Below are 18,437 nucleotides of genomic sequence, written 5' to 3' on the forward strand. Positions count from 1 at the left end.
AAGGAACCAAATTAAAATTTTTTTAAGCACATAAAAAAAAAGTGTTTAAGCAAATAAGCAAAGAGGTGGAAAAACTGTTTTCGTGAGTCTACCTCCCTCGCTCCCCACTTTTCAGAGTCACTGGCAGCATCAGGAAGCAGGACCACTTTGTCAGTCTCCCCTCGACAGTTCTCACAGTACCCATACTGTCACATCTCCCTGCTTATGTGGGCTGGCACCTCTACTTTTCTCAGGCTGACCTCTGAGATGAGTCTTCTACACAGATGTCAGCAGCCAATGCGGCACCAATTTGTTGTGTTTAGTCAAACCATGGTATTCATATTACAGGTTGAACCCACACCTGGTGAAGTTAGTGTTTCTTCACCAGGAGAGAGGGCTGGGTTGGCCTGGAGTTTAGAGGATGCTTAGGTGATGAGAGAGAGGACCTCCCAGAGCCCTGACCCCTGTGCTAATACAAAGAATCCCAACTGCTCCTCTCTCATCCTCCATTGCTCCTCTCAATTTATTTATCCCATTTCTTAGGAGGGCAGTGTAATCTGAAAGACTATGCGAGGCATGTTCATTTTCTCACCAATGAATATTAATATGACTTTTTAAACTATCTTCAATGTTTGCAGTCTCCAGTGCCACCTAGTGGCCTTTGAAATTACCTTCTCTATAACAAATTTAAAAAATATTTACAGAGAGGCTTGAGAGTTAGCTTAGCAGGCTGTGTGCATCCCAGGCATGTAGGAGGCCCGGGTTCAATATCTGGTATCACTAACAATAAGATAAATTGAGTTTTCAGAAACGAGTATCCCCTAAGCGTTGTCAGAGGTTACCCCAAACGTGTGTGTATACAGTTCTCGCGTAATCTTACAAATTATCTTGAACTCCTATTTTTTTGCTTTTACATCTATGTGATGGAAATAATAACATAATGGTAGAAAAATAGTGTTTGAACTGGGTTCAAACTCAGTACATCAGGATCCTCTGCAAGCTGTATTACAGATTCTCCACCAGGATCCCACCATTCTACAAGGATCACTGAAATCAAGACAGGGGTTTGGCAGGGTGATACCATTTCATCAAAACTTTTCAGTGCCACCCTCAAGAACGTCATGCGCTGACTGCAATGGGAAGAAATGAGAGTGAAGATAGACGGTCAGCAACTACACCACCTCTGAGTCGCTGATGACATCATTCTAATAACACCAAACATTAGCCAAGCGGCACAAATGCTGGCTGACTTTGACCGTGAGTGTGGAAAGGTCGGACTGCAGCTGAATCTCACCAAGACCATGTTCATGAAAAACAAACTAGTCCCTGATGTTCCATTTGCTCTCAATGGAATGAACATCTCCAAATGCAGTAGCTATGTGTACCTGGGTCGAGAACTCAAAATGAGGAACAACTTGGCACCAGAACTGCACAGGAGGAAGAGAGCAGTGTGGAACGCCTTCAAGAGTGTTGAAGACATTGTAATGAGGACAAAGAAGCCCCGGCTTCAGGCATATCTTTTTGACTCCACCATTCTTCCTGCACTAACATCAATCTGAGAGACCTGGGCCCTAAGAAAACAGGATGAGAATGCTATTTGGATTACCCAAAGAGGAATCAAAGAGCTATGCTTGGAGTATCAGGCTTCACTCAAGTGAGAGTAGAAATCCGGAGCTCTGACCTCCGTCGGAATGAGATATTCAATACAGAAATGCTAAAACCCAGATTTTTTTTCATTTTTTTTCTTTTTATTAGTGAAACACCATGAAGTACAGTTTTAGATTTACAATTTTTTGTGCTTGGGTTTCAATTATACAATGATCAAATACCCATCCCTCCATCAGTGCCCACTTTCCACCACAATGGATAATATCCCTACGACCCCCCCCCCCATCCCACCCTCTGTGGCAGGGCATTCCCTTTTGTTCTCTCTCTCCTTTTGGGTGTTGTGGTCTGCAAAAGAGGCATTGAATGGCAAACATGTTCAGTCCATAGTCTACTTTCAACATGCATCTCCCCTCCTGGGAGGATCCTCCAAACACTCTTTATTTGGTGCTCCCTTCTCTATTTGAGCTGCCCTTTCCCCTAGAATGCCCAGCTGGCCTCTAAGCTATGGAGTAATCCTCCTGGTGCTGATCTCAGATATTCTTGGGTATTAATCTCATATTTTGTTACTTTATATCCCCCAGATGAATGCAATTCTATGTCTATTCCTCTCTTTCTGACTTATTTCGCTTAGCATGATACTTTCCATGTTGTACCACTTGCATGTAAATTTTATGACTTCATCTTTTCTAACAGCTACATAGTACTCCATTGTGTAGATGTACCAGAGTTTCTTTAACCAGTCATCTGTTCTTGGGCATTCAGGTTTCTTCCAGCTTCTGGCTATTGTAAAGAGTGCTGCAATGAACAAACAAGTGCAGATGTCACTTCAACTATACATTTTTGCCTCTCTGGGATATATTCCCAGGAGTGGTATCGCTGGGTCAAATGGGAGCTCAATTTCTAATTTTTTGAGAATCGTCCATACTGTTTTCCAGAAGGGCTGAACCAGTCGGCATTCCCACCAACAATGAAGGAGTGTCCCTTTCTCGCCACATCCTGGCCAGCATCGGTTGCTTTTGTTCTTTTGAATGTAGGCCAGTCTCTGAGGTGTGAGATGGTATCTCATTGTGGTTTTGATCTGCATCTCCTTGATGATTAATGATGTAGAGCATTTTCTCATGTGCTTTTTTGCCATTCGGATTTCTTCTTTGAGAAAGTTTCTGTTCATTTCTTTGCCCCATTTTTGGATGGGGTTGGATGTTTTCTTCTTGTGGAGTTTAACCAGTACTTTGTATATCCTTGATATCAACCCCTTGTCAGATGTGTATTCGGCGAATATCCTTTCCCATTCTGTTGACTGTCTTTGTATTTTGGTCACTGTTTCTTTGGAGGTGCAGAAGCTTCTTAGTTTAAGATAATCCCATTTATCTATCTCTGTTTTTACTTGCTCGGCCAGTGGGGTAGCATCTTTGAAAACACCATTAGCCTCAATGTCATGGAGGGTTTTGCCAACTTTGTCTTCAATGTACCTTATGGTGTCTGGTCTGATGTTGAGGTCTTTAATCCATTTTGATCTTACTTTTGTATATGGTGTTAGGCAGAGTTCTGAGCCCATTTTTTTTTGCATGTAGCCGTCCAGTGATGCCAGCACAATTTGGTAAAGAGACTTTCCTTACTCTACTTCACAGTTTTTGCACCTTTATCAAAGATTAGATGATCATATGATTGAGGGGAGATGTCAGTGTATTCAACCCTGTTCCATTGGTCTGCTGTTCTGCCTTTGTTCCAGTACCATGCTGTTTTAATTATTACTGCTTTGTAGTAGAGCTTGAAGTTAGGGAGGTTGATTCCTCCCATTTTCTTTTTCCCAAGAATTGCTTTAGCTATTTGTGGGGGCTTATTGTTCCATATAAATTTCAGGAGTAAAACCCAGATTTTGGGATTAAAAAATTTTTTTGAATGGTTTGGAAATTTTAATTAGAAATATCAGCAGATTATTTGGGGAAATGGGGGCGCACCACCAGCAGTGCTCAGAGGTTACACCAGACAAGACTTGGTGCTTACTCCAGACAAGACTTGGTGCTTACTCCAGGCAGTACTTGAAAGCTTACACGTTTTGTTCATTTTGGATTTTGAGGGCCCTACACGAGGAAGTGCTCAGGGGAAACTCCTGGCTCTGTGTTCAGAGCTGGGGGCAGTTTGCAGTATGACCCGAAAGCCTATAAGCTTTATCTTATGAAGCTTTATCTTATATTTATCTTACAAGCTATATCCTCTACCTGGTTATTCAAATTTAACAATAAATTTATGGGTTGAGCTTTTTTTTTTATATAATGTAAGAGTACTGCTATTTATTCAGCCATTGATTAAACTGATTGAATTGGGCATGAATTCCACGTTGCCTTTCCTTTTTTTTATTCAGAATGTTAATTTTATTATTTTATTATTATTTCCCCCACACCCCTTTTATTTATTCACCGTGAGATACAGTTACAAAGCTTTCATGTTTGAGCTTCAGTCAAACAATCATCAAAGACCCATTCCTTCACCAGTACAAATCCATCCTTTCACCAGTACACATTTTCCACCACCAAAATCCTCAGTATTTTCCCAGCCCCGCCCCCATTCCATACCTTCTTCTGCCTGTGTGGCAGACAATTTCCCCCATACCTTCTGTCTACTTGGATAACATTCAATATGTTGACACCAGTCTCACCACCACTCAAACCTGCCTAAAAGGCAATGCTAGATGATTTCTTTTGTATTTCTTGTTATGGATAGAGTATAATGTTCAGGAAATTATGTGTCGTTCTCTTCTAGGAGCTTTAGTTTATAGTGTCTGGGTCTTGGCCGTTGATGAGATTATATGGTTTGGAGATTACAGGGTTTGGAGATCTCAGTCACGGGTTCCTGTGTACCTGAGTTTCCCTGCCGGTCTGCTCTCCAGTGAGATTCATCCCGTCTTGAGTGAGGGTCGTCTTCTCCTGGAAGAGGTCATCTGAGTGTGTGGAGAGTTGCATCCAACATGGGGTCGGTTGGGTTCTGAAGGTTTTCAGTTGCCAGGGCACTGCTTGGGGTGCGGAGGGCGACTCAACTAGCTCCCCTCCAAATGCCCCAATTAGGACAGCCTGGCGTGGGGTCAGGAGACTCTTTGAGCCCTCTTCTGGGACCTTTAGTATATAGTCTCTGGTCATTGGTGAGATTACATGGCACCACGGGCGGTTTGTGGGTGACCGGAAAACTGGAGAGCTACAGGGAGGAGGCCCAGTCCCTATCCAAGTGGGCCTGGAGATCTTAGTCATGGGTTCCCGCCTACCTCCACACTCTAGGCCCTAACTGCGTCTTTTGATCTCAATCGAGATTTGTGGGTCTTTGAAGTAAGGCCAATAAGTGAACGTATATAGATGAGCCAGAGGTGGTTTGTGGGTGTGGCTCCCACATACCTAGCTTTTGGCCAATTAATTTCTTGGTAAACTTGGCCCCAAGTTGTCGGGGTCTGGCCAAAGGGACAGCAGCTATATTGAGATCTGGAAGTCTGAAGGCACCATCAGGTTGCCAATGCACTCCTCATGCAGGCACAGGTTGACTGGTTGGTGGCACCATACACCCTTGGGTTGAGCTTCTTAATGTGTCTCTTGGGGATTAAGGGTTGCAGTCAGTGGTGAAGTACTTGTCCTGCATGAGTGAGGTCCTGTTTGTGGATTCCTCACAAAAAATAAATAAACATTTCTTTTAAAATATAATAAAATAATACTTAAAAACATAAAATAAAATATAAAATAAATTCTACAATTTTATTCTACAAATTCTACAAATTTATCTTACAAAACATTTATCTTATAAAACATAAAATAAATACTTCTACAAATTAATCTTACAAATGGAGCATTTGCCTTCTATTTATTAGGTCCTAGGGCTGATTACAACACTGCATGTTCTCTCAACATCAGGATGGGAGTAGCCCCAGAACACCAGCCTGTGAACCAAAAACCAAAAATTGTCTTAACACACACCTTTCAATGCCTTGCAGTGGACTGACTGTTTAGTTTTTGACATTATGTATGAGGCATGCAGTGAGAGAAGGATTCTCTCCTGTGTCAAATTAATTGTGTCTCTCAGACCTTGACCCCTGTTCTACACAGAGCTCATGGGATAAAACAAGTCTAGTTAAAATATTTTACTCTGTGGTGCTTCCTGTGAAACAGGTACAGTCTCTATAAATAACCCATCAGTATATGAAGATTTAGCTGTTTTGTTGCCTATATACCTATAAAATATCTTTGCTAAAGCTGCACAGCTGCTTACGTTTATCATAGCAAAGATTTTGTTATCAGGGATATAGAAAATAAAATACCCACACCCTGTGCCACACAGTGTCATACTGATGAGATTAATTTCCATCATATTTAACCCCAGAATATTAAGATCTAAAAGGAGTCATGAAAATTTGGGGCCAACCAAGCATACAGTGGGAGGAGTATTTTCCTTGGACGTGATCAGAGTAGTTTGGCATCCTATATGGTTTTCTGAGCACTGCCACATATGATCTCTAAGCTAGGAGTCAGCCCTGATACCTCTAGGTATGGTCCAACCCACTCCAACCTCAACAACCCCTGCCCCCCAAAACATAAACCTTTCATTTATGTTTATGAATATAAAGGGGGATCTATATTGGGGGTGGAAACTGGGGACATTAGTGTTGAGAATTGTACATTGTTGAACGGATGGGTATTGGAACACTGAATACCAAAAACAACTATTTTATTATAACTTTGTAAACCACAGTGTTTAAATAGTTTTTTTTAAATAAAAAAGTAATAAAATTAGCGATTTTGTTCTTTGTGCCTCTGTAATAGAAGAAAGGTTCAAATTTCAGCTAACATCCATTTTTTTGTATCATATTAACAACCCAAGTTCCTTTGTAGAACTTTATATTACTAAACACATTATAATAAACTCTAATCAAAGATGTAGGTACTTTACTTGGTTTCTTTATGCCATACATTTCTATGCGAATTTCCCAAAATAAGTACAATCACTTGTTGCATATATTTTTTTTTATTTAATATCACCATTTTTAGCTTCACCTGTTGAAAATGACTTATGTGAAGATTGAGAAGAGAGCCACTAGCCATGATATGGGATTCTGCCACTTTCCTTTCTATCTTCTTTGGTCAATGGGGTTGGTGCCGAAGTGAGTCGGGACTGACTAAGACCTCTGAGTACCAGGTTGAGAACTGTTGGTGCTGCCAACACCTCACTGGGGTTTTAATAAACCCAAAATTGTTTATTGATAATCTGACCCACCTGAACAATTCTTTTTTTTTTTTTTTTTTTTTTTTTTTTTTTGCTTTTTGGGTCATAACCGGTGATGCACAGGAGTTACTCCTGGCTCTGTACTCAGGAATTACTCCTGTTGGTGCTTAGGGGACCATATGGGATGCTGGGAATCGAACCCGGGTCAGCAGCGTGCAAGCAAAACGCCCTACCCGCTGTGCTATCTCTCCAGCCCCTGAACAATTATTTCTAAAAAATGATGTGGCTCCCTGCCATTTTTTTACAAAAACCCTTTCTCATGACTGTAAGACAAGATGTTAACTTGGAGGACCTGGATTTCCCATTTTCCAACTAGCCAGTTTGTTGACAATTAAGTTCATTTTCTACTTATCTCACCATCTCTTGAATTGGTTTTCACTGCAGAGACAGTGTAACTGGACCTTCAGTAAAATTAGCTATTGCATCCTGCTCGAAACATTGCAGGCAGATATGAAAGACGAAAATAAATATATGTTGTTATACCCGGGTACTGGGTGTCCCGTTCACAGAGAGACCAGTTCCACAAGTGAGAATGCAAAGGCAAAGGAATCTTTATTGTTAGCTCCAGCTAGGGCCCAAGCCTCATCCAATGCAGCAGAGTCTTGACAAGGACAGGCCCTAGTTCCAGGGGACATTTTATCGCATATGGTGATAGAAGCAGTGCAGTCTTCTGCCCCCGCGCCTGGCTGTCCATCGCCAGGGCCCCTTGGAGTGGAGCGGGTTGAGCTTTCCTCCCTGCCCCGACCAGGACTCCGGCAGCCGAAGACCTCCAGGACCAGCCACCACCATGCTGAGACCACTCTCCGCACACATGAAGGTACTGGCAGAGGGACAAAGCCACGTGGGTTCCACGGGTCACACCCACCACCTGGCCCCCTGGCACCGTGTAATCCCATCAACGGCCAAGACTCAGAGACTATAAAATCCAGCTCCCGGAACCGCGCGGCCGCATTTGCGGCTGCTCGACATCTTATCAGGACATCTTTTTATGACATCTTATTATCTCATTCCTACTTTGGACAAACTTGCAGGCTATCGAATATAACCTGCCCACAGGGCAGAGTCTGGCAAACTCCCTGTGGTGTACCAAATATGCCAAATACCAGTAACAATGATGGGTCTCATTCTCCTAAAGAGCCTTGAATATAATCTCAGGGCTAGGATGAAAGAGACGTTACTGGGGCCTGCTCGAGGTAATCGACAAATAACAGGATGATGAAATGAAAAAATGATGAAATGGTGATAGAAGCAAAGGTGGCGGTTTTCCCAAATTTCGAGGAAACAGTCACAAGTCTGTGAGCTAATTGGTCATTCCCACCCACTGTGCCCAGAGATATCCTACTTATCATAGGACTGTCAAAAGGTGTCTAGGGATTTCTATCTTAGGCCAAGGACAGTCTCAGGAAATTCTTTGGGGTGATGGTGGGGGGGGGGGGGCGGAGAGAAAATTAGGCCTACTGCTCATTTGTTGAAATGCAGCCTGTCATGGTGCATATGAGGTTCTTTCTCAACCTCACAATATGAGGAATAGGTAAATGGAGACAATCACGACTGGATTTATAAATTGTTAATTCCATAGACTCCAGGGTAGCATCAAGAAACTCTTTAAAAGCTGGACAGAAAGAATAGTGGGTAAAGCACTAGCTTTACACAGAACCTGGGTTTGACCCCTGTCACTTGAAATGATGACAAGGATTGTCAGGAAGGATCCCAAAGAACAGAATCCCGGACTAAGCCAGGAACAACAAGCTTTAATTGATATACTTTCTTAAACCACTTTCAATTTTTGTTTATATCATTTTCCCCAAATCACCATTTGTTTTGCTTGTATAATAGTTGTATTTAGAGATTACTAGAAATGAAAGAAAGAAAATAACATGCTCAGAGAGAACATAGTCTCTCCACGATGAGAGCTGAGAGCAATACCTGAGTTGGAGATGCAGGGGAGGAAAGCACTTGCCTTCAAAATAACTTTATAGTAATTTTATAGGTTTTCTCCTAAGCTGCCTGCAGACAACTTTTCTATCTGGCTAAAAGTCTGTTCACTGCTATGGTATTGTCAAAAAGAGCCTGAGGCTTTTTTGTTTGTTTGTTTGTTTTTGTTTTTGATTCACATCCAGGGATGCACAGTGGGTACTTTACCCCTGGCTCCTGCACTCAGGAATTACTCCTGGCGGTGCACAGGGGACCAGATGAGATGCTGGGAATTGAACCTGGGTTGGTTGCATGCAAGGCAAACGCCTTACCGGCTGTACTATCACTCCAGCCCCGAGCGTGAGACTTTTGATGATCCACCTTCATGAGCTTATCACAACCATTGATCATGCTGGAGCTTCTCTCCAATGGGTCCAGGCCTTTGCAGGGGCCAGTTAAAGTCTCATCAGACCTTAACTCCTCGGTCTAAAAATTGGCTCCGACCACATTGAGTATTAAGAGTTTCTTTTTTTCCTTTTTTGGTCACACCTGGCGATGCACAGGCATTACTCCTGGCAGTGCCTGAGAGACCATATGGAATGCTGGGAATCAAATCCGGGTCGCATGCAAGGTAAACACCCTACCCATTGTACTATTGCTCTAAACCTGACGGTATTGAGCCTTCCTATTTTAGAGCTAGTGATAGTAAATTCTTCAGTCCCATCTTAGTTGTATTCCTTCCAAGGAACTCATACCCAGTGAGCCCACAAAATACCATTCTTACTAAAAAAAAAAAAAAAAAAAAAAAAATAGTGCTGAAAAGTAAAATGAAAGAAATATTCTCCATGTGTGGAAGTAAGCTTAGCATTTTTGGGTTTTTTTGAAGTAAATTTGAAAAAAATTAATACATAGAATATTGAAGAATTATTAGAAAGATTCTAATGAGAGCTTTAAGCCTGCTTATGACAGACATGTCAACAGAAGGAGAAATGTTTACATAGAAAGGTCTTTGACCAATCATTAATGAGTTGTGTAAGACCAGTCATTAGTGAGTGGTGTAATTATGATGGCATGTGATATATTAGTCCAAATTCTCTTTGTAAATACAGAAAATATATCAAAACTAAATCCAGAACTGTTTTTCGCTTTTTTATATACTTATTTTAGTATTTGAACCTGACTGAGTAGGGCTTAGGAGATATTCCTTGTTCCATGCATGGAGATCACTACTCCTAGGTTTTATATAATTGAGGGAAATTTGTTGAATGTGGATACCGCCAATAAAATACACTGCAGATATAAACTTATTAGCGGGAACGGATATGAGACCTGTGTAATACCTTTTAAAACATTTTTCTGCTGAAAGGAAGTAAAACGTTTCTTGGCTGTAAAAATATATTTTATTAGACACAGGCATATAGATGCAAAATAATCAGAGATATATTACAAAGAGTTACAAGAAGAGATCATCTCCCTCATCTACCCCAAAATTGAAGACTTATGCAACCAGTCCTATATGTATAAGATAACCCGCGGTGCACGAGGCAGGGGGGAAGCCCAGGCTGTGCTCATCCCTCCTCAGCCCTCCTTCCTGCTCCCGGAGCTGGCCAAGCTCCAGTGTCTGTTTATGTTTAGTTTTTCTTCCACCTCTTTCTCTTCCGAAAGCAAACTGACTTGGGTTGAATCTTGCTGTTTTCTCAAGAAAATTTGAATTTTTTCGAATTCAGGTTGCAATTCTTCCTTCCAGTTTTCTATTTGCTTTCTCACTTCAAAAGATTTTAAAACCAGACTATCCAAACTCATTTCAGCCACTTCCATCTGTTTCTTCACAATCTTTGTGCATCTTCGGAGCTTCTTTCTTGACTCACTGCAGCTCTCTCAGTGGGGATCAGGTGGTGATCAAGGTCCTCCACCGGCTCCAGGTCCTCCTCTGGCTCCAGGTCCTCCTCACAGAACAAATCCGGGATCTCATTGTGTTTCTCACACAGCTGTTCTTCCTGCCAATTCTGCCTAGTGTTTCTGATGGGGACCTGCTTAATGCTGTCAATGATGTTACACAATTGGTAGTTCTTCCTGAGTTTCCTGCCACGACAGTGGTGGAGGCAGATAGGACAGGGGAAGACATCCTCTAAATCTTCCCAGCGCTGGCGGATGCAGGAGTCACAGAAGTTGTGCCCACAGTCAAGAGTCACCGGATCTCTGAAGTAATCCATGCAGAGGGGGCAGCAGGCCTCTGCATGGAGTTCAGCCAGGGCGGCTTCAAATGCTATTGTTCTAGACATCGGTGTGATGAAATATTTTTTCAGAAATTCTGATTCTCCAACCACTGTGAGAAGAGAGAAGAAAATTGTTTCATAGTCCTTATTCTCCTGAGGAGACTGTGATACTTTTTAGGATATCAGCAAGCTCCAACCCCAAAAACCCATTTCTCATTACATCCAATCAGGTCAAGAAGCAACTGCCCAGATAATCACTGATCCTTTTACTCTGAATCACTGTTGCCTAAATTGATCTTGATCAGTTGGTTCTCTTAGACAAAAACATCTATTATTTTAAGAAAGGATGAAATTCTGCACATGAAGAATCTCCATGGAATAATTGTTCTGATCACTTCCATTCAAACTGACAAGGAATTGAATCTCTCTCTCTCTCTCCACACACACATATATGAATATAAAATTAACAAACAAACTGATATACATACTGGGTATGCATATTAAGGAATTAAATCTCTCTCCACACACATATATGAATATAAAATTAAAAAACTGATATACATACAAGGTATGTATATCAAGGACTTAAATCTCTCTTTCTCTCCACACACATATATGAATATAAAATTATCAAAGAAACTGATATACATACAGAGTATATATATCAGTAAGAAAGACAACTTTATTGATATAAATATATGCATATTTTTTTGCTTTTTGGGTCGCACCCAGTGGTATTTAGGGGTTGCTCCTAGCTCTGCAGTCAGGAGTTACTCCTGGCAATACTTGGGGGACCATAGGGGATGCTGGGGATTGAACCTGAGTTGGTCGCATGCCGGGCAAATGCCCTGCCTGCTGTACTATCACTCCAGCCCTAATACATGCCTTTTTTTTTTTTTTGCTTTTTGGGTCACACCCGGAGATGCACAGGGGTTACTCCTGGCTCTGTGCTCAGGAATTACCCCTGGTGGTGTTCAGGGGACCATATGGGATGCTGGGAATAGAACCTGGGTCAGCGGCTTGCAAGGCAAAAGCCCCACCGGCTGTGATATTGCTCCAGCCCTCAATACAGGCATTTCTTACTCAAAAATTATAAACATTTGGAATGCTAAATAACTCAGTAAAAATACTCTTATTTATGATGAGCATTATGATATTATGGCTTGGTGTTGGGTATATCTAGTATAGAATTTACACATGAAAATAGTATACAAACAATGCTGGAGAGACAGCACAGTGGGTAGAGCAGTTGCCAGACCCAAGTTTGAGCCCAGATACTCCATAAAGTCACCTGAACCCCATCAGAAGTGATTTTGAGTGCAGAGCCAGAAGCAATCCTTGAGTACACTGGGTGTCACCCAAAAACAAAAAAAATAAATTAAATATGCAGCATATATAACTAAACTGCATGTGTCTTGGATTGCTTCATTATACTGAGGAAGAGAGAAGAGGGCAAAGGTTTGTAAATTAATTCATTTCCCTTATTATTTTGTTGATTACTGGGGCAATAGCACAGCGGTAGGGTGTTCGCCTTACAAGCGGACAACATGGCCGACCCGAGTTCGATTCTTCCGCCCCTCTCGGAGAGCCTGGCAAGCTACCTTCGATATGCCAAACACAGTAACAACAAAGTCTCCAATGGAGACGTTACTGGACCCGCTCGAGCAAATCGAGATCAACGGAAGGGCCTTTACCTTTACCTTTTAATCATTAGTGTTGTGTGCCCCTATTCTAACCACTCCAACTTCTGTCATACTCTTCTTTGTCTCAGCTTTCTTTTTCCCCTCTTTTTTTCCTTTCTCAGGTAATTTATTAGTATATTGCTAATACCCAACAAAGACCTGCAAAACACATTTTTATTAAATTGTTCCATCTGTTAAATTCTAAGTCTTAATCTGAATTTTCCAAAGGAGCTTAGAAGGGTCACTAATTTTTTTTATTACTATAAAAGTATCTCTTATTTACCTTGATTAGTATTTTCTTGAATTCATAAGTGAAACAAATGAAGCATAGTCCTTTCTAGTTCTTATACAGCCAATTTTAAAGGCTAAAATAAAGACCCTAAGGTACATAAGAATAGTTTCCCCATCTTTTCTTTTTTTTTCTTTTTTTTTACCCCCCCCCCGCCCCCCTTGCCCCCCATCTTTTCAAGGTACTATTTCTCTTTATAGTTTCCCCCATATGGCTTGACCTATCTCTCCAACTCTTTCTCATTCCTAGTCGTCATTTCTTAAATGTAAATGGCTTATTCTAGTTCAGTTGTGTAGAAAATCAAGCAAGACCAACTAGTAGGATTCTACTGACTCATATTGTGGACTAACAGTTGACAATCACCTCTTAAACATCGTTTATTCCATTCTCCCCCAAACCTGCAAACATTCACCATCTCTCAATTTTATATGTGCCTTCCAAATTAATTCCATCAATACTCCTCTGAAGTATCTTTCAGCCCCCACAGCCCTGACTGAAACAGTTTGTCTTTTGTTTTTGTTTTGCTTTAGTTTGTTTTCATTCTCCCTCTGTCTTTCACTGGGGCCTGGTCCCTGGCAGAGTTGTATAGACTCCTCTGGTTAGCATCTCACACACCTAGCTGTCCTGCTGAAATCTTGCGTCTCATTCTTGATTCTACTCAAGATCAGAGTTCACAGAAAAACTAGTCCCACAGTTATATTGCTTTCGTCAACCCACTCTCCAAATATACACAATCAACCCTCAGTGAGATATTGTAGAAGACACAGATGTCTTCAGATCCTTACTTCAGATATTACTCTAAACCCTTGTCCACACATCAAGCACACACACACACACACACACTCACACACTCACACACATAGTTTCAGGTCAAAGAGTAGAAAATTGGTATCTGTAACTAACAAGAATTTACTTAAGTTAGGACAAATCTCTTTGAATGAATGGAATTCACAGTGAGTGTATATAATCCTGAAATTACATAGAAATTGACTATCCTATGAAAATGCAGATCTCTACCCCTGCATGACACAGGAATCCCAAGACGTGGAGACTCCTCAATGCTCCTGTATCCCTGTTGCCTACACTGGCATTTCCTGCTTACCTTGGATGACAATTCTGGGATGGCTCTTGTTTCCTAAGACTGGTCCATGAGGCAAATGTTTGAATTATGTAAAACCAGTAAGGAAGCGGTTTATGTGATCTCTTAAAGTGACCATGGAGTTTATATAATACTAGCTGGTTGGGGCAATTGAGATCACACCCATGAAAAAAGGGTGGTTCTTCCCTAGGAAAGGAGACTGGGCTTGTCTGGAATGGGGATGGGAGAATTTTTTTTAATGAATCACCTTGAGATGATTCACAGTTACAGATGTACAAACTTTCATGATAATTTTTCAGTCATACAGTGATCAAGTACCCATCCCCCCTACCAGTACTCATTCTCCACCACCAATGTTCCCAGTATCCTTCCGATCCCCCCTCCCCCTCCACACCACCCTCTTCTCTGTGGCAGGCACATTCCCTTTTACTCTCTCTCTTCTTTGGGGTGTTATAGTTCACAATACAGATACTAAGTGGCTATCATATTCAGTCCATAGTCTACTTTCAGCACACATAAGGATGGGAGAGTTTAAGGTTAACTGCCAGGCCTCTTAGGAAATTACTGGAAATGATTTCAGTGGAACATTTTTTGTGGAGTATTATTTTATAAATGTTTATTATGTAAGATAATATCGCTGGAGCGATAGCACAGCGGTAGGGCGTTTGCCTTGCACGCAGCCAACATGGCCGACCCGAGTTCGATTCCTCCACCTCTCTCGGAGAGCCCGGCAAGCTACCGAGAGTATCTCGCCCGCATGGCAGAGCCTGGCAAGCTCCCCGTGACATATTCGATATGCCAAACACAGTAACAACAAAGTCTCCAATGGAGACGTTATTGGGCCCGCTCGAGCAAATCAATGATCAACGGGAGGGCCTTTACCTTTACCTTTAAGGTTATACTAGCTCACAGGAAAATTAAGATTTTTGAATAACCCAGATAAAGGAGGATTTCTTTCCTTAGTAACCAAAATAAATGGAAGCAAAAGACTTGCTCATAGCAACCACCAAGTGTTAATTGATGTTCAAGGACCATTCTGAATATATATTTGGGGAAAAATAATCCTGTAAATTCCTGAAGATGAATTGGATCTACAGTCTTCATAATTTTCATATATATAATGATCAATGTTACTGGGCCCTGAAACTGAAATTTATACTACTCACCAGTCATGCATAGGAGAACTATATGTAGTATAGCTCTATACACATGTATAGCTGTGTGTATTTTTTTGTGACACCAAATCTCAATTGTACCACTGACCTTCACCTTGTTCCCCTAGTGATTTATGGAGCTCCTGACACTTAATCAACATAAGCCTTTACCAGCTGAGAGTGTCTTGTTTACTTTCTTAACAACTCTGTTCTTAATCATTCCTCAATGATTCTTTTAGTAAATCACTGAAATATAATAAGAAAAACAATATAATTATTTTGTATCAATTATGATTAAGCCTTATTTTACTGAGAAGATATATTTTTCCATGTGAAGAAAGTGTTTGAGTAACACCTATAAGAGTGAGGAACAAAAGTATCAGTTTTTATTTTGTACTTGTTATAATTGGCAAGTTTTAAGTTTTGCTAGTCACAGTACAAATAGATTTCATAGTTGCCCGTTGGATAACATTGAGTTGTCCTTGATCCTCCCACAGGGGACTTTACGTTTATTGAGCGATAGCACACCAGGAAGGGCATTTGCCTTGCATGCGGCCAACCCGAGTTCGATTCCCCCGTCCCTCTCAGAGAGCCTGGCAAGCTACTGAGAGTATCCCACCCGCATGGCAGAGCCTGGCAGCTCCCTGTGGCATATTCAGTATGCCAAAAACAGTAACAACGAGTCTCTCAATGGAGACTTTACTGGTGCCCACTCAAGCAAATAGATGAACAATGGGACGACAGTGCTACAGTGCTACTCCCACAACAGTGACCCTAAGACACACCCAATTTCATCAAGCACTAACAATTCTATATTGCTTTTCTCATTCCTTTATGCCATTTGCATGGTTGATTTAGCAATGTCCTTTTTGTATAGACACAGGAAGACAGTTCACACTATGCTTTGTAACATGGGAGTTAATTGAGTCCAAATAATATTTCCTCCCGACCATCCATATTTACTTGACTCAAGCCTCAATTGCCCTTAGTTCCAAGCTTTCCAAAAGCAGGATCCTGACGAAGGGACTGGATGGACCCACAGCAAGCTAGAAGCTACTCTGGCATCGAAAAGAGACAAGCTAAGTTCCACAAGTAAAATAAGTTAAGAAGCATGGTCATGAACAGATTCTGTTATGACCCCAAAAGTAGTAACTCAGTAAGAACCCTGCTGGGTTTAGGAAAGACTAACTTGTCCTGAGGACTATGATCTGGAATATATATCAAGATGTCCCCAGGAAGAGCCAACCTTTAAGCTTAATATATTTCTTACAGTGTTCATACAAAATGACTAGAAACATTATAAGTAGTAAATTTACTATAATTAGTTAAATGGACTACTAACTGAGAAAAGGTAAAAGCAATACACCTTAGATGGAATCTTGCCCATGAGCAATCTCCTAATAATCTAGAGTTCTGAACCCTCATCTTAGATTTTGTCATTGAGTAAATCTCCGGAAGGAGTGCCTTTACCTCTATTTCTTCTTATGACAATGAGTAACTCCACCTATGTGCACCCCTCTCTTCATGATTGCGATATAACTATGCTGTAAGGGGAGGATGAGAACTGAGACTTTGGGGTCTTTGAGGACTAGAGTGTCTGTGAGGACTAGAAGGACTAGATGATGACGATGACTGGAAGTAGAGGACTTTAAGACTATGATGAGATGAGGAAGAAAATGTTAACTAGGTAGATGACTTCAAGGTCTAAGAGGAGACTAGGATGACGGAACTATGATGACTGGGACTACGACCAAAACTAAAACTGTGCTGTAAGGGGAGAGATTGGACTACACTGGGGAGGAGAGAGAAATAAACTGACTACCGACAAGCTTGGGGCCCTGGGCCAAGTTTCTCTGTTCCCGAGTCCTTCTTTCATCTATTCGTCACTGTGGGCAGGTTGGGGAACATTTCTTGTCCACCGAAAGCTTGTGTGCCCTGTGTGCTAGGCACCTACCCACCTTTTCTTGGAAACTCACAGTTGCCTAATTTGGTATCGTGGCAATAAGGAACCACACAAGACAACAAGATAAATCAATGGACTCAGACCACACAATTCTAATTACCAGAGAGGAGAGGAAAAGGGGAAAATATTAGGAGGGGAATGGGGTCAAATGAACTAGGATGCAAAGATATGGATTCTTTGTTGTTGGAGTTGGTGTGCTAACACATACTTTGAAGAGGAATGAAACTATACTATTAAAACACACACAAACACACACACCACACTATAGATACTAATAGCATTCAATTTTAAAATGTAGATAAAGGAAACTAAGGTGAATGTACTTCATCATTTATAGAAAAGTGTTATCACAGATCTGTAGGTTAGTTTTATAAATAGTCTTATTGAAAATTAAAACAAATAGAGCACATGCAATATAATGTAAAGGTAAAGGCCCTCCCGTTGATCGTCGATTTGCTCGAGCGGGCCCAGTAACGTCTCCATTGGAGACTTTGTTGTTACTGTGCTTGGCATATCGAATACTCTCGGTAGCTTGCCGGGCTCTCCGAGAGGGGCGGAGGAATCGAACTCGGGTCGGCCATGTTGGCCGCTTGTAAGGCGAACACCCTACCGCTGTGCTATCGCTCCAGCCAATATAATGAGCTATTTCAATTATGGTTATACTATAATTGTGGACAATATCTCAATAAATATTGAAAGAAGGGCCAGGGAGATAGCACCCCACATGGGACTATTGCCTTGTATGCAACTGACCTAGGTGTGCCCTGCCCCACCGCTCCCCCCCAAAAAAAAATAAAAAAAGGAAAGGAATAGCATTTTTTTTTTCTTTTTGGGTCACACCCAGCGTTGCACAGCGGTTACACCTGGCTCTGCACTCAGGAATTACTCCTGGGACCATATGGGATGCTGAGAATCGAACCCGTGTCCGCCGCGTGCAAGGCAAACACCCTACCTGCTGTGCTATCACTCCAGCCCCAGAAGTAGAATTTGTAATAACGGAAAATCTTTTCCAATAAACTAAACAGAGGCTGCATTTCCTTTGTAGGTGCAGAAATCTTCGAATGTGTGTCCCTTCAATGTTCTGCCTCCTTGCATTCCACATTATCTAATTTCTCTGTTTACCTGGATGGTCAGTTGTAAAGGTCTTGAGTTCCTCTGGGGTCAGTTGGCTGCGGATCTCCTAGATGCTATGTGAGGGCAAGCTGGCAGCTGTGCGTGGTCCTTTACTCCCCAAGCTCATTTATAGGCCACTGGGTGGGTCTTCCAGCTCCAGCGAC

General features: G+C 41.5%; 1 protein-coding gene across 1 annotated transcript; it reads right to left on the reverse strand.

The window, feature by feature from the left end:
• Positions 1–10,583: 10,583 nt before the first annotated feature.
• LOC130028104 (putative tripartite motif-containing protein 61) lies at positions 10,584–11,039 on the reverse strand. Its single transcript, XM_056118832.1, has one exon. It carries the CDS (start codon positions 11,037–11,039, stop codon positions 10,584–10,586), a length of 456 nt encoding a protein of 151 aa, XP_055974807.1.
• Between the last annotated feature and the right edge of the window lie 7,398 nt (positions 11,040–18,437).

The sequence above is a fragment of the Sorex fumeus genome, unplaced genomic scaffold (assembly GCF_029834395.1).
Source record: "Sorex fumeus unplaced genomic scaffold, SorFum_2.1 ptg000039l, whole genome shotgun sequence".
Taxonomy (NCBI): domain Eukaryota; kingdom Metazoa; phylum Chordata; class Mammalia; order Eulipotyphla; family Soricidae; genus Sorex; species Sorex fumeus.